The 20425-nt window shown below is 41.6% G+C and overlaps 1 protein-coding gene across 1 annotated transcript in view; it reads right to left on the minus strand.

The window, feature by feature from the left end:
• SLC24A3 (solute carrier family 24 member 3) overlaps positions 1-20425 on the minus strand; it is a 488027-nt gene that overhangs the window by 48101 nt on the left and 419501 nt on the right. The window contains exons 8-9 of the mRNA XM_075596259.1: positions 5903-5928; positions 2332-2385 (exon numbers count right to left, since the gene is read on the minus strand). Coding sequence (XP_075452374.1) covers positions 2332-2385; positions 5903-5928 — 80 coding nt within the window. The remainder of the gene's footprint in view (positions 1-2331; positions 2386-5902; positions 5929-20425) is intronic.

Genomic DNA, 20425 nt, shown 5'->3' on the forward strand with positions numbered 1-20425 from the left:
ACCATTACGCTACCCTCATGATGTACCTGGTACATCATGAGTGGCGTCACAACATCGGTCCTAATGACATACCGGATACATCTTACTATTAATACTCGTATGCCAGGGAGAGAAAGTGTTCACCGCCACAATCAGAACGAAAGTGTAAACCTCATCACTTCCATTCTTGTCACTGGGGGGGGGGGGGGGGGCACCATCAGGAGGGGAGAGCCGGAACAATTGTCCGGGTGGGTGGGTGGGTGGGTGAATGACGGCGGGTGGGTAGGTGAATGACGATGGGTGGGTGAATGACGGTTGGTGGGTCAATGTTGACTGTGGGTGGGTAGGTGAATGACGGTGGGTGGTGAATGGAAGACAGTGACTGGGTGGCAGTGACTGGGTGGGAGACAGTGACTGGGTGGGTGGGAGAAAGTGACTTGGTGACTGGGAGACAGTGACTGGGTGGGTGGGTGAATGACAGTGACTGGGTGGGTGGGAGACAGTGACTGGGTGGGTGGGTGGGAGACACTGACTGGGTGACAGTGACTGGGTGGGTGGGAGACACTGACTGGGTGACAGTGACTGACTGGGTGGGTGGGTGACAGTGACAGTGGGTGACAGTGACTGGGTGGGTGACAGTGACTTACCTTGACCGGGTGCATGCAGCTTGCCGCCGGACTCTTTCCCCTCCTGCCCCCGATATCCCCGCGGCAGCTGCCCGGAGGGGAGGTGGGCTTGGGGGTGCTGGAGGTGGGCTAGGGGGGGGGCACGGGAGGTGGGCTCGGGGGGAGCACAGGAATCTGGCCGCGGGGGGAGAGCGGGAATCTGGCCGCGGGGGGGGAAGCAGGCCGTGGGGGGAAGCAGGCCGTGGGGGAAAGTGGGGGGGAGCTGGTACTTCCATCTCGTCCCACGTTGGCTAGCGGGGGGGGGGGGGGGGAGGGGCCGCCGCAGGAGGAGCTGGTACTTCCCCCTCCATCCCACGTTGGGAGCGGGGGGGGGGGGGAGAGCGGGCCCTGCGCGCCGGGACCGTGGGGGAATCGCCGCCATTTTTAAATTTTTTTATCTAATTTATCTAATTAACCGGCGCCCTGACCCACGGGGCTCGGGACGCCAGTACCCTTTCTCCCCCGCTGTTGGCGGCCCTGTCTCTATCATTAGTTCAATGTGATTCTTTGTAGGACTGCACCTTTGATAAAAGTGTGACAAACCCATTGTGTGAACAAAAGGAAAGCGTATCCGTATTTAATTGTAACCACACAAAAAACCCCATTCATGTGAGTTTTTGTAATGCGGTCATATTTTTATTGCTGTGACAAATTAAAATGCTGATAAGTTTGGATAAGTATGGACTATGCATGAGATGGAAAACATTGGGAGGAATAGATGAGCGTTGAAAAGAAATCAGTCCTTGACACATTACTAGGAGGAAGTTTTTGTATTATATTGGCACTTGTAGACAACATGGAAGTAACGTTACAGCGGGAATGGGAAGCATTTGTACTGTATATCAGTTGAACCCTGAGCAGGAGAATGAAGTGAGCACGGTTGAAACAGAGCAATTTACAGTGCCTCTTTGTGTTGATGTTGCTCAATCACACAATAATTCTTTGTGAGTGCATTTTGACTTGTTTTATTATATTAAATTGATCTGCACTATGGAGCAGCACTTCTGCATTTCTATTTTCTAGATTTCCGCATATATATCACGATTCCCCCATTCAAGAAGCCCGTCAACTCCATAGAACTGGACTATGATATATAAACTGTTTTGCCCTCTGGGACTTGGGTAACCTATTATCTCTGTGTTATTTATTTTTCTATTTTTACTTTGTATTCTCTCAGTTTCTCCAAGACCACCATTGTTCTCTTCTTACAAACATGGCACTTCAGCTGGGCCCTGGTAAGCGCCATTGATATTAGTTTTTGTATTGGACACATTGCAACTATTATGAAGGAGTACAGTAAATAATGAATTGGTTGAGATAAAGCTGTATGCATTAAAGTTTATATTGTCCTAAAGATAGGATAGTCAAATGGCTGCAGACATTCTTAACCTGATGCCCACGGGGCAAAATATACACTGATGTAAAGAAATGAAAGATTAAAATGTCAATACTCGTGCACATTGTGATTAAGATTTATATCCCAGGTTAAAAACCTACACTTCTTAAAATTTGGATATGATATTTGACCAGAATATCTATCTTGGATAATTTGTAGAGATCCTTAATATTAACTGGAGAAGTCGTATCATCTCTTATTGGAATTATTGGCCTAGCTGTACTTGGAGAGGGTGAGCCCTAATTATCACTATGGGGTGCTGAAAACCGCTCCCAGTCACATTTTACTTACTTCATTATAAGAATGTAAACAGCATACATCAGAACTAGAATCAAGGACTCCCACCTGTAAAGAAATCAAGAGATACAGTAATAGTTTACAACAGGTGTAGATGCCAAACATTGCCAGCTACAGAAAAATAATAATAATAATAATAATAGCATGTTCTTGTAGAGCACTGCTAGTTTTACATAGCACTTTACAGAGACATTTTGCAGACACAGTCCCTGCCCTGTAGAGTTAACATACTATGTTTTTGGTGCCTGAGGCACAGAGAGATAAAGTGACTTGCCAAGGTCACAATGAGCTGACACCGGGAATTGAACCAGATTCCCGTGCTTCAAACTCAGTGCCAGTCAGTGTCTGAGTCTTTACTCACTGAGCTGCTCTTTCTCTCAAAACACTTTCTTGACTTTCTGAGCACGCACCAGGTAAACGTTATTTGCTAATGAAAAGTTAGGCTAGGCAGTGATAGCGATGGGGGGTGATAGTTATTTGACCGTGGAAAACACCCATTTTGCTGAATATTAAAGTGGAGAAGATAAGGCCGCTAGTGATAAATTTGTAGAAGGAAATTAACCAGCTAATGACTGAATTTAACAAAGAGAATGCTACAAGACTTTTCTGTATCTTGATTAAGGTCCAAAGTAGGAATGAAATGTAAATCCTTCAATAAACCAGCACTATTATTCACAAAAATCCAGTGGAGAACGTGTCATCTTCTGTTCCTGCATGCAATCCGCATTCAATGTGGAAGACAGAGCACCTGTGGCAGTAATAGAAGAAACGGGGTGCTTCTATGTCCAGTTTGTTTCATACTGTGTAGAGACTAATTTTACTTTGTGCCTAGGACATACTTGAAAACGAGAGGAAACTCTTCAATGTATTTTGTTTCCTGGTAAAATATTTTGTAAATAATTCAACAAACTCAGAAAAGGCAGCTAGGACATGGGAAACAAATTCCGGATCTCTTGGCCCCCAAAAAGTTATTGCACATCACCCTATTCAATGAAAATGATATATTCACAATTTGAGAGGAAGACCACCGATAATTTGCACTCAAACATTAGGAAAAGCAACAAAACAAAAACATTAAATGTGCTGCAGGGTTTGCATCCTCATAACACCCCCCTCCCCCCGCACTGTTTGCTAATTTCTGTCTTCACTATCGCAGATGCCAGGTATATGTCGATTGTAATATATCCTTGGCATAATCAATAATAAAAGGCTTGCATTATGAACTCCTTGGTAACCACAGTAGTCATGAAGTGATGCATTATGCATGCATCGATAGTCGCTATTGTAACTAGTGTTTATATTCCCCACCACATCCTATCTACCTACCTGTTGCATGCCATCAAGGCTAGTAACACGTTGCAATGCAATATCTTGCTAACCATTGTGGTAGTTAAGAGGTTAATCCCTCCCAGGTCTCACCGTCCCAACAGGATGTCTATCCTCCCACCCCGGGACACCTACCCCTGTCACCCACCTAAACCTCCTCCATGTAACAGCTACCTGCCTATGGTGGCGCTTAATAAATAAACGATAAGATGAATAATAATAGCCAAACATATAGCCATATGGAAGGGTTTGTGTCAGTCCTATACCATGTGTAAAAGTGTCACATGATAAAGCAACCAATCAGATTACTTACTTTACTATGTGTTTTCCGCCTTTACTGATGATGTCAGAAGTTGGAGAATGGTTTTATTGCCCCATTACATTTATTGATGCTCGGTTCTCATCCTAAAGAGGAATACATTACGTAACGTGGGAAAAACATCCCCCTATGTCTGATGCCATCAGTAAAGCTGGGATACATGGTCTCTCAATCCCTATCCCCGGGGTTTGGATCTCTGAGTCTTGCAAACGTCACGAACGCCTGCAGCATCAAAGACTCATTTCATTTTCCTTTTTAGACCTGTAAAGTCTGGCAAAACGTGAAATAAAACAAAGAGTGACAAAAAGTTCACAAGCACAGTTGAGACTATTAGACAGATCTCTCTCTTCGTGAGTGACAGGAGCAGCACAATAGTAGGGTTCCTTCCATGTGCAGCTATTGCTGTAGAGCTGTTAGGGATGTAGGAAGAGCAGCTAGTAGCGACCATTTATTTAGTAGGTGTTTTTTATTTATTTGGTGCTGCTCACGTTTTTGTTCCCCCCCTTCTACCGGAGTGACATCTTATGTGCGGCTTCACGTAAATCACAAACTCTGCTTTTATTTTAACTGTATTTTTCAGTTACTTCTGCAGATTTGACCAGTGCGATCTACACAACAGATGCAAAGTAAACAAGAAATGTATCAGCAATGTTGATCTTCACATGGAGTGTAGCTGCTCAGTGGGGATTTTATGTTCATTCACATCTCGGCATCATTGTCTGTAAAGAATCTATGTGGCCTATTTTACCACATCAAAAATACAACAATACAAACAAAATATATGATCTGTTTTGAAATAAACACAGGTGATTATGCAGCCTTTCTATGCACATATCATCCTATTGTAAAGGTTCCAGTCACATTAGCTATTGGTGAAAAATACGCAGATGTCATTATGACTGCATGCTGGAGTCATTACTCAATTAGTTGTCATAAAGGAACAGCAGCAACACAGTGAACAAGTTTGTGCAAAGGTGTCATAGGTACTGCTGACCTCAGGACTTGCTCGGATTCATAGCAACAGTGTGCTCAATGAGTCCTGAGGAAGGATGCAAGCTGCAATTAATATGTTGATTTGAACAATATGTTTAATAATTCATTTTAATAAAATATACAGAACAGAAACATATGCCTCCTCTATAGTTCTTTGTAAAATACTCAGAAAACGGGAGGCTGGCTGCAAGGTGCTACCCACAATTTCTCAGAAATGATATCTCTCCATCACTCTAGTACCATGGTTGTCAACCTTTTAAGAACTGCAGAAGCATTTTAAAATGTATTGTGACTCAGTGGAACGCCTTGAAATATCATATGTGTGTAAAAATGCCAGTAGTACTTATCATTTTTAAGACAAGAGAATAGCTTTCTATATTATGTATATTACAGTATTAGTCCAAGTAAGGGTGCACTCATCATATAATAGTACAAACGCCACAGGTGCACAGCAAAAGTAGTCCCACTGAATGCGGAACCGCCGGTATCATGGAGCGCACTGTATTACATGTACGACTTTTGAAAGACCACCGAAGCGCCTCTATTTTTCATCTTCCAGAACATTACAGTATTACATTTAATAACAGTTTGGAATTATTAGATACAAAAAATATGGCACAATAAAATGATTGGGTCGTGCAAAATAAAATATCCGCCACTACTAATTTTTTCAAGAAACCCTTGGAAACCCAAATGTTTCATATAACACTGTCCTAGTGAACAAAGAAGCCTCAAAAATGTGGTTTCATACAAGATCACCAGTAAACCATTGCATTAGTTATATTAAGGGGGAGTACAGTATGGTGCTGTCAGATACATCCATCAAAGTAAACTTTTCATAGGCATGTTCATTGGAGTACTAGATTATGCAAAACCACATGGCCATGTACAGTTAAATGGAAATATTCTGAAAATACTTGTACTTACCAGGAAACGGTCTCATCATAAATGAACTGTAAGAAAGAAAAGAAATGTTGCGGGTATATAAATATCCAGTATGCAAAACAACAATGTGTATTACTTACATACCTAAAACACGGCACAGTGGGTAATTATCAGCTATTTTTATTGTGCTGTATAAAAGGATGTATTTATGATATTTAAAATATCTAAAAAAATAAGAATAATCACAGTAAGAAAAAACTGGACCGTATTTACTAAGCAGTCTCCTGCCATAAAACATTTTCCAATGCTGGGAAAAGCTACAAAGGTGTCTTCAAGCACCCAAAGGTGTATTAATGGCAGAAGACTGTTGCACAACTATGGGCCAATATCTTTAGTATTTAGAAACATGAAACCTTACAGTATGTTAACTAGACTACGTATATAGTGTAGCACAGAATTTTTCAATTTCCCAGACTGGTCACTTTGACACTCAACTGTCATTTAAAATATTCATCTCAAAACATCAACATATCACACTATAAATGAACAACATGAGAAGCAATTTTATGGAGCAAAGTGAGCTAAGCAGAGTTTATATAAGCTTATCATAATGTTATAGAGACATACAAGCAATGGGGGAGCGTGGGATTAGAAAAACATTTGACAATAAAAAACAATAAAATACAATAAAATTAATGTGGTTACAACAATATTGCTGGGGGTTGGTGAAAATATTAAATACACTTACACGGCCATGTGCAAGCGGACACGGTAATGTGGTTTCTTTAAGCAATTCCAGTCACTCCCAACAACAGGTAATGGTGGTTTAGAGGGTTTTGAAATAAATATATAAATATATCTGTACTCACACGGCCATGTGTGAGTCCTTGCAGGAAATTGGTAACTTTGGGGTTAAATTAACCCATCTGCATCTCCCCCCAGTGTAGACTCTTCTTTGTTTGCAACCAACGTGGGATTCTAACTCCAGTCTTGGGCATCAGATGGGGACTCTCCCCAGTGGTGGTAGTAGGGGGGGGAGTAGGTAGAGAAAGTGAGGCACGTTGTCAGTGGGGTTTAAAACACATTTATTAGTTTTAAAAGCAATTGGTACAACAAGACTCACATACATACATAGTGGTTGGACCCCTGGCCTCCTCGTTCAGTCCAGGATACAGTTTAAGCAGCCGTTATTGCCAATCACGCGTCCGTGATGCAGGAGGAAAAAAAACAAAACTTTTTCTCCTTATCTGCAATGGCTGCCTGGTTGATCCGGCTACGGGAGCCACGTTGGGCCAAATTCAGCAGGAACTTTAGAGCTACGCGTTTCGTCGAATCATCGACTTCCTCAGGCTCATATTCTGAGAATATTCTAAGAATATGAGCCTGAGGAAGTCGATGATTCGACGAAACGCGTAGCTCTAAAGTTCCTGCTGAATTTGGCCCAACGTGGCTCCCGTAGCCGGATCAACCAGGCAGCCATTGCAGATAAGGAGAAAAAGTTTTGTTTTTTTTCCTCCTGCATCACGGACGCGTGATTGGCAATAACGGCTGCTTAAACTGTATCCTGGACTGAACGAGGAGGCCAGGGGCCAACCACTATGTATGTATGTGAGTCTTGTTGTACCAATTGCTTTTAAAACTAATAAATGTGTTTTAAACCCCACTGACAACGTGCCTCACTTTCTCTACCTACTCCCCCCCCTACTACCACCACTGGGGAGAGTCCCCATCTGATGCCCAAGACTGGAGTTAGAATCCCACGTTGGTTGCAAACAAAGAAGAGTCTACACTGGGGGGAGATGCAGATGGGTTAATTTAACCCCAAAGTTACCAATTTCCTGCAAGGACTCACACATGGCCGTGTGAGTACAGATATATTTATATATTTATTTCAAAACCCTCTAAACCACCATTACCTGTTGTTGGGAGTGACTGGAATTGCTTAAAGAAACCACATTACCGTGTCCGCTTGCACATGGCCGTGTAAGTGTATTTAATATTTTCACCAACCCCCAGCAATATTGTTGTAACCACATTAATTTTATTGTATTTTATTGTTTTTTATTGTCAAATGTTTTTCTAATCCCACGCTCCCCCATTGCTTGTATGTCTCTATATCTTTAAAAGGGTTCCGGATTAACCCTTCCCTGGGGTTGCAGCAGAGGGGAACTCCATGCTGGCTCAAAGCATCTGTCATAGAGCCGTGGTCTAACTTACTGCCACATTGTAAGCACACCTCATATATTAAGCTTAAGGTAAGCGCCAGGTTTTTTCCTATTATCATAATGTTATACATCAATTGTATTTGCATCTGTTGCAGATATTCTTCTCTCAATACATGCTTCAATTACATTTAGCTGGTCTAAGAGGCGTGCACAAAAATGTATGTTAGCTCACCTTAAAAAATGGTGTCATCTTAACATTTGTTTGTTTTTTTGTTATAGGTTGCACACACGTTGTGTGATACATTGTTTAATAAGAAGTGTAAAACATGATAGGTTATTATAAATGTTACAAATATAGGTTAAGATAGTGCACGATGGATAAAAGTGTAGCTCATGCAATGGAAAGTTGTTTTCTAACACTTTTGATATTAATCAATCAATCCTGGTTACTGAAAGGCTGTCAACATGAAGCTTTGACTTGTGACCTTCCTATGATTTTGCGGAATGATCAAGATGTGACAGTGTCTCTCCGGGGCTTATCAAATAACTCAAAACTCCCAGACATGTCAATGGGAGTTTTTGAATAATAGCAGTGCGATCGATTTTTTCAGGGCATATTGAATCAGCTCCTAAATACTGGATTTAATATTCTACCAAAAATTATTTTGGGATTAGCCAAAGCTAGAACTGTTCTTTATGCAAAGTGTTTGGCCAACTTACTTTAAAAAAAATTAGGTATCCGTGAACTTCTATTTGGAAAATAATTAATTTGCATGAGAAATATCAAGGTAGTTTTGGAAATCCCATTACTGGTGCAGTCCCTTCCAGATTGTATTTTTCTTGGAAATTTAAACCTGAATATACATATTTTCAATTTCCAATGCTCACTAAAAATCTACATAATCAGTAATCACATGGCTTTTACATGTTGCTTCTATGTCTGACATTTTTTTAATTTTTTATGTTGTCTGCTCCTTCCACACTGTAACCCACAAAAATAACCCTCAGGAGAGTTCTTCTTCACAGTGGCTATTTCTATATCAGTGTATTGGGGAATAGAGACTTTAGGGCCTGTCAGTGAAGGTTATTAAATATTCATGTTTCTTAAGTCTCCTTTCTTTAGAAACTGTAGCCAATTGGATGTTTTAAGTCACACTAAATACTGCCTTATATTGTAGCTTGGTCATGTCATGACTTCCTGTTGCCCGCGGGACCCGCCAGATGACATCGTCATATTGTACTGTATGTATGTAGATCTTTATTTATATAGCGCCATCCATGTACATAACGCTTCATAGCAGTAATACACGTGACCAAATAATATAACTCATTCTGGGAATAAGCACTTCAGACATAAAAGTAACATTAGGAAAAGGAGTCCTTGCCCTGAAGAGCTTACAGTCTAAGTGGTAAGTGGGGAGACCTTACAGAGACAGGAGGAGGGTGTTCTGGTAAGTGCATCTGCAAGGGGTCAATGTCAGTGCCTATGAGATGTATAGTATCAGCCACAGAGCTAAACTAATGCTGCGTTAAAGAGATGTGTTTTAAGAAAGGTCTTAAAGGTGGATAGAGAGGGTGCATGTCAGATATTGAGGGAAAGGGCATTCCAGAAGTGTAGGGCAGTCAGTGAGAAAGGCTTAAGACGGGAGGGGCTTAATATACAAAAGGGGTAGAGAGAAGACATCCTTGAGCAAAACGCAAGTGTCCGGTAGGTGTATAGTGAGAAATTAGGGCTGAGCTGTAAGGAGGGGCAGAAGAGTGTAAAACTTTAAAAGAGAGGAGGAGAGTGTTGTAAGCAATACGGGATACGATAGGAAGCCAGGAGAGGGATTTTAGTAGGAGAGACGCTGAGACAGATTTAGGAACGAGTAAAGTGATTCTAGCTGCAGCGTTTAGGATAGATTGTAGGGGAGACAGAGGAGAAGCAGGAAGGCCGGACAGTAGAAGGTTACAATAGTCGAGATGGGATAGAATAATGGCCTGTGTTAGAGTTTTTTCAGTAGAGCAAGAGAGGAAAGGGCGTATCTACAATGTTACAGAGGACAAAGTGACATGTTTTAGCTATATTGTGAATGTGAAGGAGGAGTCAAATGTGACACCTAGTCAGCGTGCTGGTGATACGTGTATGATAGTTATTCTGGACCCAGGCTCATATGTAGCATGTGAGTAAGTCCATGTAGCTTAACTCATCCCCTTTTAAAGAACATAAAGTCCTTCTATTTTCTTCAACTTTATTGAGGGGAGTTAACAGAAACATAAAAGTTCTATATGTGGATTGTAATAGCAGATTTCTCTTGTCAGGAGAATAACCTATAGGAGGAAGGTGTCCTGCTATGGAGAAGTGCTTCTCTGAGGGGAAGGTAAAAAGGATTTCCCTTTCTGAGGGGGAAGAAGTGTCTACTCACTTTGGCTGCTTGTTGGAAAGGAAGGAACACACAAAGGGGCAGAGCAATATGCAGATAAAGCAGGGGGGGGGGAGGACTAAACCAATCTCAACTGTGAGTATTGGTAGGTTGCCAGGGCAACTGTGTGGGCTGTGTAAAAGGGGATTACTTGTAACAACTACTGTGTGTTGCAATATACACAGCTCTGGCTGCTTCAGAGCAGGGAAAACATGTACATTTAGCTGGGGAGGGCTGGCAGCCTGAGAGCAGGAACAATACAGAGAAATAAACAATCCTGTTCCAGGACAATAGTGCTTCCAACAGTAATGTAAAAGGGGGCAGTAGGGCAAGGCTTGGGGGGAAGTACGAGGAGCTCGTCTTTGACATGTGAAGTCTGAGGCAGCCCTTTCCTTCAGGCAGCTGAAACACTGGTCACTACACTGTTAAGTATCTTAGGAAATGGTGGGTACCTAGATATAAAAATAACAGTTTAGCTTCATAGAGCTCCCTGGTCCCAATGCTGTAAAAAAAATGTGTTCAAAATAAACAAACGATTTAGCGGGATTGCTGCTTTAACTGAATTGCAGGGTCTTCCAGAGAATGGCCTCCTCAGCCTTACATCTAGGAGCCCTTCTATACAGCAGATATTTTTGTTCTGTGCATATGGACAACATTGCTATGATGCTCCAGCTATGTTCTTCTCATGTATAATGCATTAGCAGACTCTGGATACATTTTCAGGAAAATGGTGAGACATGGAGAAGAATATTTACTAAATCATTGGGTTATGGGAAACATGTAAAACAAAAAAGTGCGAGGGAGGTGGAACCTTGATAAAATCTTATGATGGTTTTAAATGTACTATGGGTTCCATCAGTAGTTCCCATCTGAGAGGTAGACCCACAAAGCTCCGTTCAGTTGGGGCAACTAAGCTTCCCTGACTTTAACAGAGATCCATAAAGCTAAATATATGTAAAAGCAATAGCCATTAGGCATCTCATTTGCATATGGCTAGTGTGGTGTTAGCCAGCTAACACTGGGATAAGATACCAGTGATAAAAGCTTGATAAAAGCTCCAAAAGGTAGCCGAAACTTTGGGCCCAAAAAATAAAGTGTTTGCATAATTTTGATGTGCCTATCTATCCCTTTGCTATTTTTGTACAGTACCTTATAGGTACTCTGGTAGCACCACCCTCTCCTGTAGTCTGGTCCATACCAGCTAAGTGTTTTCACCAATGGGTAGTTGAAATAAATAATAGACATAGCCCATCCTACTTGACGGCCTCCATCTTAAGGGCATCGAGCCCCCGCAACAAATTCCCACAAAAGGGCCGATGCTCAACCATAAAAAAACATTTCAAAGGCCCGATGACCAAAAAAACGATAAATTTAAAAAAAATCCCCAACAAACCAGCAAAAACCCCCCTATAATCTACACGCCCGACAACAAAAATAAACAAAACAAACCACTGAAAAATCAAAAAGCCAAATTAATCCAAGTCCGAAGGCCAATTTGTAATCCGCGGCCATCCGTGGCGATGGATCGTCAGCTTGCCCGACACCCTCCATTCTCTGTTTGTTCTTTATAAGTCTTCTTTTCTTGTCTTCATCTGATGCTGTCCACGTATTCATTCGTCTTTCTTCTACAACCGAATGTGGCCTCTGCAGCAACTTTCAGTCCTTTGTGAGAGCACAGGCCTTTTATAGGGCGTGCAGGGGGTGCAGTCACAAAAGACAGGTCATTGCATCACATGTAGTATGTGATTGCTGTTTTTCAATTATGACATCACAGTTTGGGACAGATGTTTCATGCTAAGACCAGTCTTTTGTTTCAGCCCTGTAAAAGGTCACATCCGGTAGAGGAAGAAAGAAGACGTTGGCAGCATCAGATGAAGACAGAAGAAAATAAGAATACGTTGAAAGCAACAGATGACAAGAAAAGAGGAAGAAAAGAAGATTTTCTAAGAAATACTTACTGAAGAAGAATCTTCAAGCAACAGAGGATTGAGAGTGTCGGGCAAGCTAAGGATCTATTGTCACTAGGCTACAGATGGATTAATTTGGCTTTTTGATTTTTCAGTGTTTTTATGTTTAATTTTGACATCAGGCATGTCCATTATTTTGTTTTTGTGCTGGATTGGGGATTTATTTTTATTTTTATGGATTTTGACTATCAGGCCTTTTGAATGCTTTTTTAATGGTTGGGCATCAACCCTTTTGTGTGGATTTGTTGCGGGGGCTCAGTGCCCAGAAGATGGAAATCGTCTAGTAGACGGGGGAGTCTATTATTTATTTCAGCTACCCATTGAGTGCCATAGTGGCACTCCTTGAAAGAGCCTAGGTAGCCACATTGTCACTCAATTGTTTTTTTAATTTTAACCGCTTTTAATTTTAACCGTTTAAATGTGTTTTCATGTGTATATATACAGTATACAGTCATGTGAAAAAGAAAGTATACCCTCTTTGAATTCCATGGTTTTGCATATCAGGACATAATAACAATCATCTGTTCCTTAGCAGGTCTTAAAATTAGGTAAATACAACCTCAGATGAACAACAACACATGACATATTACACCGTGTCATGATTTATTTAACAAAAATAAAGCCAAAATGGAGAAGCCATGTGTGAAAAACTAAGTACACATTATTATTCAATAGCTTGTAGAACCACCTTTAGCAGCAATAACTTCAAGTAATCATTTTCTGTATGACTTTATCAGTCTCTCACATCGTTGTGGAGGAATTTTGGCCCACTCTTCTTTACAATGTTGCTTCAGTTCATTGAGGTTTGCAGGCAATTGTTTATGCACCGCTCTCTTAAGGTCCAGCCACAGCATTTCAATCGGGTTGAGGTCTGCTTAGACTGGGCCATTGCAACACCTTGATTCTTTTCTTTTTCAGCCATTCTGTTGTAGATTTGCTGGTGTGCTTGGGATCATTGTCCTGTTGCATGACCCAATTTCGGCCAAGCTTTAGCTGTCGGACAGATGGCCTCACATTTGACTCTAGAATACTTTGGTATACAGAGGAGTTCATGGTCGACTCAATGACTGCAAGGTTCTCAGGTCCTGTGGCTGCAAAACAAGCCCAAATCATGACCCCTCCACCACTGTGCTTGACAGTTGGTATGAGGTGTTTGTGCTGATATGCTGTGTTTGGTTTTCGCCAAACGTGGCGCTGTGCATTATGGCCAAATATCTCCACTTTGGTCTCGTCTGTCCAAAGGACATTGTTCCAGAAGTCTTGTGGTTTGTTCAGATGCAACTTTGCAAACCTAAGCCATGCTGTAATGTTCTTTTTAGAGAGAAGAGGTTTTCTCCTGGCAACCCTTCCAAACAAACCATACTTGTTCAGTTTTTTTCTAATTGTACGGTCATGAACTTTAACATTTAACATGCTATCTGAGGCCTGTAGAGTCTGAGATGTAACTCTTGGGTTTTTGCAATGTCTCTGAGCATTGCACTGTCTGACCTTGGGGTGAATTTGTTGGGACGTCCACTCCTGGGAAGATTGGCAACTGACTTGAATGTTTTCCACTTTTGAATAATCTTTCTCACTGTAGAATGATGGACTTTAAATTGTTTGGAAATGGCCTTATAACCCATCCCAGATTGATGGGCAGCAACAATTGCATGTATAAGATCATTGCTGATGTCTTTCCTCCTTGGCATTGTGTTAACACACACCTGAATGCTCCAGACCAGCAAACTGCTAAAACTTCGGCTTTTATAGAGGTGGTCACACTTGCTGATGATCAATTAATCAAGGGCATTAGATTAGCAGCACCTGCCTGCTACTTAGCATCTTAATTCCTATGAAAGCAGTAAGGATGTACTTAGTTTTTCACACATCGCTTCTCCATTTTGGCTTTATTTTTGTTAAATAAATCTTTTTCACATGACTGTACTGTATATTCATATATGTGTAATGGTGATTTTTGGCATTGAAGTGTTATTGTATAATGTGTTGATGTTGGTAATAAGCCCTATTAGCCACCTTTGGCTAGTAGAGCTAGTTGTTAGAGCTGTAGAGGGGGATTAGGTTTGGTGGGGTGGGTTATGGGGTTAGGTGTCCCAGGGAGAAAAGTTAGGCTGCTCGGGGGGATTTAGGGGAGTGGTTAACCCCATGTATACCATAGTGGTTGTACCGCAATGACATACAATGGATTTTATGGTATTTGTATTAATCCCTTGGTTACCTTAGTGACCATAGAAGCATGCAAAATACATGCCTTCATCGCTACTATGGCTTACAAGGGGTTAATACACACGTCTTGGCTAAATTGTGTGTCCTAGTTCAGGGTATTCACTTTGGTTGCCGAAGCCAAAGTGTCCCACTTCAGAACCCTGGACAAGGCCAAAACATGTTCATATACCCGGTGTTATGTGCTAGAAGCCCCTAATACCAGGTATAACCATGATCTCAAAGAACATTGAGTTAAATCCCATGTTAACTTTAACAGACTACTGTAGGTATGCATTGAGATGGTCCACACTACTTTTGCATACCATTAGCACTAACAAATGCCTTAAGACAGCACTTAACGCCTTGTTAGGGAGCTTTGAAGATCCCCATTAGCATTTAACGAGACGTTAACTGAAGTTAACGCCTCGTTAAGTCACTAATGGAGTTCTGTAGATCTACCCCCTACTATATATCTTTCTTCCATTAATAGTGTTAATATTTCATACAGGTCACCACTAGGTGGCCCCACAGCTCCATATCTTAGCTATTGTTCAGCATGGAATCCTTTCGTCTGCGTGATTCACACAATTCAGTGTACAGTAGCATTATTTGAAATACGTTTCTTAGAAGGTTGCACCAGGGAACAAGGAAGGTACAGATGTAGCAGACGTTATTGCACCTGTTTACACAAGGCATTGCGTTAACACGATACATAAAGCTGTGGTAACACGTGCACCTTTAAAAACAATAGTAATTCGTGTGATCTCTCTTTAAAGCACACCGGCGTTAACACATTTTGTGTGTGCCTTTTCCCACATTAACAGGGGCAATAACATCAGCTACAGCTTTATCTACATTCTTTTCTGTCAGGGTACAACATACAGACAACCAGCAGAATGACAAATATAGTGGAATTACATCATATACATTGTAGGAAATCTTTTTTCCACATTGTAAGAACGTGTTGAATATTATAATCTATTTCAAACAGGATACATTTCATACCCACCACAAATAAGTAACTGATACATTGTAAAGCAAAATCGGCGGCCCTTGGTTATCCGCAGGAATCCGTCCCGCAAACCGCCGTCGGATTGCAGATCGTCGGATTGCAGATCCAATGTTAATCTGCGCCGGCGAGCGGCGGATAATTTGTTCCGACATCGGATAACGCGTTCCGCGCAATGCATTATCTTGGCGACGCATAACCCGTCTAAACAGATAACGGATTGACGGATAGCAAGGACCACCTGTACATTAATAACACGTATTGCAGGAGAGGGGCTTGAATTCGAAGCCATAATAGAAACACTAAGGAGATGAACAGTTTTTAAACATTCGACAGCCAATTTTTTCGTTTTTTCAACTAACATTGAAGTTGCCCTAAATTACCATCCGAGGCACATTAATCTAAATACCCATTAAATGTCCGAATAGAAAGAGTGAATCAAATCAACCTTGGCTAGCAGTAGTTTGTGAGAATATTGTGCCACTTCAGGGATTCCCCTTGGACTTGCCGAGGTACAATTGCCGCATTTAACAATTTCTCATTCCAGAGGAGATTTAAAAGAGATTGAAGTCAGATGAAATGTACTGGAAATGATGGCATTTAAGGCAGAATGTGGTGCTGGAATAGGACTGAGACCCTGAAGGAACAATAAAGCAGGGGTTTGTTCCCACAAATCATCCTCCCTTGCCCTTGGAAATATCTATAAACGTACACTTGTATAAAATATGACATTTTTTTTTTATATACGTCACAGATGAATGGGCATAATAGCCACCTGAAATCAGATTGTAAATGCGCGTTTTAATAATATGGCTTGTTTATAGCTTCAACATACTGCAGAGATTGCTTTACTGTCGCATAAAACCCATACAGTGGATTTTATGATAATATTCCACATTTTATGGTGTCTTGTGTGTGACCTCTCTGGACAATATGACCGCACAATCCGGGCAACAGATCGGGGTCAAATATAAGAAACTTGATTAATAACTTTTACTTTTCACATACGCATAATCAGAAAAAACAGGTACATACTGTTCAGAAGCTTCATACAAAGCCCCCATTAAGGTAACAAGTTTGTGTTGACAACATATACTTGTATTGTATTATCTTGTATTTTATTTTAATAGCATGTATGGAGCACTTTAATGAAATATTTAACAAGATATAAAGGAGGGAGAATAATAATACATATAGGCGTACGCTCATAAAACATCCCTGCCCGGAAGAGTTTATAATCTAAGTGGTGTGTTAAGAGACATACAGAGATAAAAGGAGTACAGGGAAAGGCACATTTTATAGTGCAAGGTCAAGAGGGTTAAGTGTGCAGACATTCGGACATGTGGTTGCATGGAAAACGCTTGAATGTTAAGGTGACTTTTCAGGTGGGTATTGAAGATAGGTAGAGAGAGAGAGAGGTGCCGGATAGTGAGCGGTAGAGAGTTCCAATGATAGACAGTAGTACTGTATGAGAGGAAGATTTCAGACGTGCAGGAGAAATGTGTGGGACAGAGACTATAGAGCAGGAACAGAGCAGGTACAGTACATACTGTAGTAGAGAAATGAAATTTGTTTTCAGGATTTTGCCCATCAGGCAAAATTTGACAAATGTCACCCCCAAAACAGCAAACTTCATTAAAAATAACTGCTGCAATTTTTGTGGTGGTCAAAGCCGCGGTAAATTTGGAGAAAATGTTGTGCCTACAGTAGGTGCGTTTTTCGGCCATTGCCATATAAGGTGAACTTTCATTACAATGATAGCGATAACGGCAAATTTCAGGGAGAACGGAATTTTTTTTTCCATTATAAGAAGCAAGCCAGATCTCCGAGAGAGAATGAGAATTCTTGTATTTTTTGATGAATTCAGAGTTTTGTACAGATTGTAAAATACAGGCATACCCCGTTTTACATACACTCGCTTTACGTACACTCACTAGTACGTACATTTTTTTTTGTTGCACCTTACCCCCTGTGTACGTACGCGTGCTTCGCGAGTACGGACACCAGGGGGCGGCGTGCGCACCTCAACACTCCTGCAACCTCCTTCATGCTCGATCTCCCTGTTCCCTCTGCCCTCCCATCTGTCTTCGTTCCCCCTCCCATCTGTCTCTGTTCCCCCTCCCATCTGTCTCCGTTCCTCCGGCACCCAAGCTCCATAAATCAGCAGCTTAACCAGCAATTCCGCCCGCACTTACTGCAGCCCGTGATTCTGCTTCCTCCCTCCTCCTCCCCCCTCCTCCCTCCTCAGAGCTCGCTCCTGTCTGCTGCAAAACTTTGCATGTAATGTGAACTACGAGCAACAGTGAGGGGGAGGTGAAGATCGTCTGCTGCAATCTTTGCTTGTGTGTGTGTGTGACTGAGTGACAGTGTGTGTGACAGTGACAGTGTGTAACTGAGTGACAGTGTGTGTGTGTGTGTGTGTGTGTCTGAGTGACTGTGTGTGACTGTGTGTGACTGAGTGACTGTGTGTGACTGAGTGACTGTGTGTGACTGTGTGACTGTGACTGTGTGTGACAGTGTGTGACTGAGTGACTGTGTGTGACAGTGTGTGACTGAGTGACTGTGTGTGACAGTGTGTGACTGAGTGACTGTGTGTGACAGTGTGTAGACTGAGTGTGTGTGCATGTGTGTGCGTGACTGAGTGCGTGACTGAGTGAGTGAGAGTGCGTGACTGAGTGAGTGAGTGTGTGAGTGAGTGAGAGTGAGAGACTGAGTGAGAAAGAGAGAGAGAGTGAGAGAGAGAGACTGACTGAGAGACTGACTGAGTGAGAGAGAGAGACTGCGAGAAGGAGAGAGAGACTGCGAGAAGGAGAGAGAGACTGCGAGAAGGAGAGAGCTGCTATACAGTACTGACCCGCGTGCGCGCCTCTCACCTATTTGCTTGCTCCCATTCATTTTATTTGAATAAAGCTTACTGTATTTATTTTGGTTACAAATGCCTTATTTACATCAGTTATACACGTATATGAAGATTGCAGTACAGTACATGCATCGTAAAGTGGAAAAAAAGTAGTGCTTCACTTTAAGTACATTTTCACTTTACATACATGCTCCGGTCCCATTGCGTATGTTAAAGCGGGGTATGCCTGTATAGAGACCCGTGAGGAGGTCCAGATAACAGAAGGTGGCAGTAGCGGAGAGGGAGAGAATGAGAGCATGCATTAGCGTGCTATCTACAGAGTGATAGGTAAAAGGGCGGATCCTAACAATGTTACAGAAGGTGAAACAAACAACTAATCAGCACTCAGACCTGACTGATACACGATGGGTTGAGTTGGAGAACTGTATCTGCTCTCCAATAGAACTTAAAGAAGTTCCCTGGCTCAGCAAAGGTCTAGACCAAACCACAACCCAATATTGGCTTTCGCCTGTAACTTGTGGGGTTCCCTTAAACTCAGAATTACATTTGCCAATTCTCCCTCGCTGACCCCACCCTCCCTTTCCATAAAGGCAACCGACAGGGGCTTCTCAGAGTAAACATGTGAAAATAGAAAAAAAGATCTTATGGTGCAATATTGTTGGAATAAAAAGTGAGGAAGTTTTCTTAAAGTCTATATGTAGAATACTCACAAATGTGAGGTGGAATAAGTACACGTAATTGTATATTTCGGTGATAATCCACCAGCTGTGGTGAGGGTAGATGTTAGCCTCAGTATAAGTGTGCACTCGGGTACCTTAAGTAATGACCAAAAGAAAACCGGACATAGTGCAGACTGTATGCAAAAATTTATAAGGAGTAAGTATACAGTATGGAAGATTTTTGGGGAAGATAAAAGGGAAAACAAATGTGATACATCTCATAATCTGTGCACCATGCAACTCCTCCCCAACTCCTCCTACTGACACTCCCCAAGGGGAAAGATGGGGTAGACGGGGCAGAATTCTTTGATACAGGGTGAAAATGCCCTTGTTTTTCTCCAACATGTCCTTGATACCTAGACCCCAATTTGCAGTGCTAGTGATAAAACATACAACAGACACAGAACAGACATCATCATATGCATTGTTATTTCAACTTCTAATGAAACAGAATTACAGTACTTCAAGCAGCAATTCCACCCAACTGGCTTCCCTCTTGCTTTTGTTTTTTTTAACAGGACGGGAAGCAGGGAGTCTCACGGAGCAGACTCGCAGACCGGAAAAATAGCGCCAGTACATTCCTGGTATTCAAAATCCCAGAGCCACATGGGCCAGTAGGAAGCTGCAACAGATGACGTCGTGGCTTCCTATTGGCCCACTAAACGCTGGAAATGTAACTGCCATTTTGTTTCCCCTGGACAGGATTGCAACACACTACTTTTACCCATATGCATCTTAGGCCTGAGGGGATCCCAGGAGCTGACATTGATGCGTTTCAGCTTCGGGACCCTCTGTTTCCCAAACTGGTAAAAAAAATAAAAAATGGTAGGTTAAAGCAAAAGATACACAGTGAATTGCTGATTACACAAAACACAAGTTGTGTGTGCTGAGCACGCGCATTGTAAGTGATACTTCTTTGTGTTATGTCCCAGAAATTGTATTTGTGATGGTGATGTTTTTAATTCCATGAAAGAGATTTGAGAGTATAATTTATTTGATGTATTTTTGTGTTGAAATTTCCATACTATCACTTGGAATACATGATATAATTGACTTATGATAACTAAAGTAAGGTACATATATTTTGGATTTTAAAGTATCTAAATGCCGTTACTCTCAAAAGTCTTTCATTCAATGTAAATCATAAAAAGCAACACACAGTTTCAGTGACAAAACGCAAAGAAGTTTGACTTAGAAAGCGCGTGTTCGGCACACCCCCTCGTTTTTTATAATCATTACAG

Source organism: Ascaphus truei, chromosome 4 (genome assembly GCF_040206685.1).
Source record: "Ascaphus truei isolate aAscTru1 chromosome 4, aAscTru1.hap1, whole genome shotgun sequence".
NCBI lineage: Eukaryota > Metazoa > Chordata > Amphibia > Anura > Ascaphidae > Ascaphus > Ascaphus truei.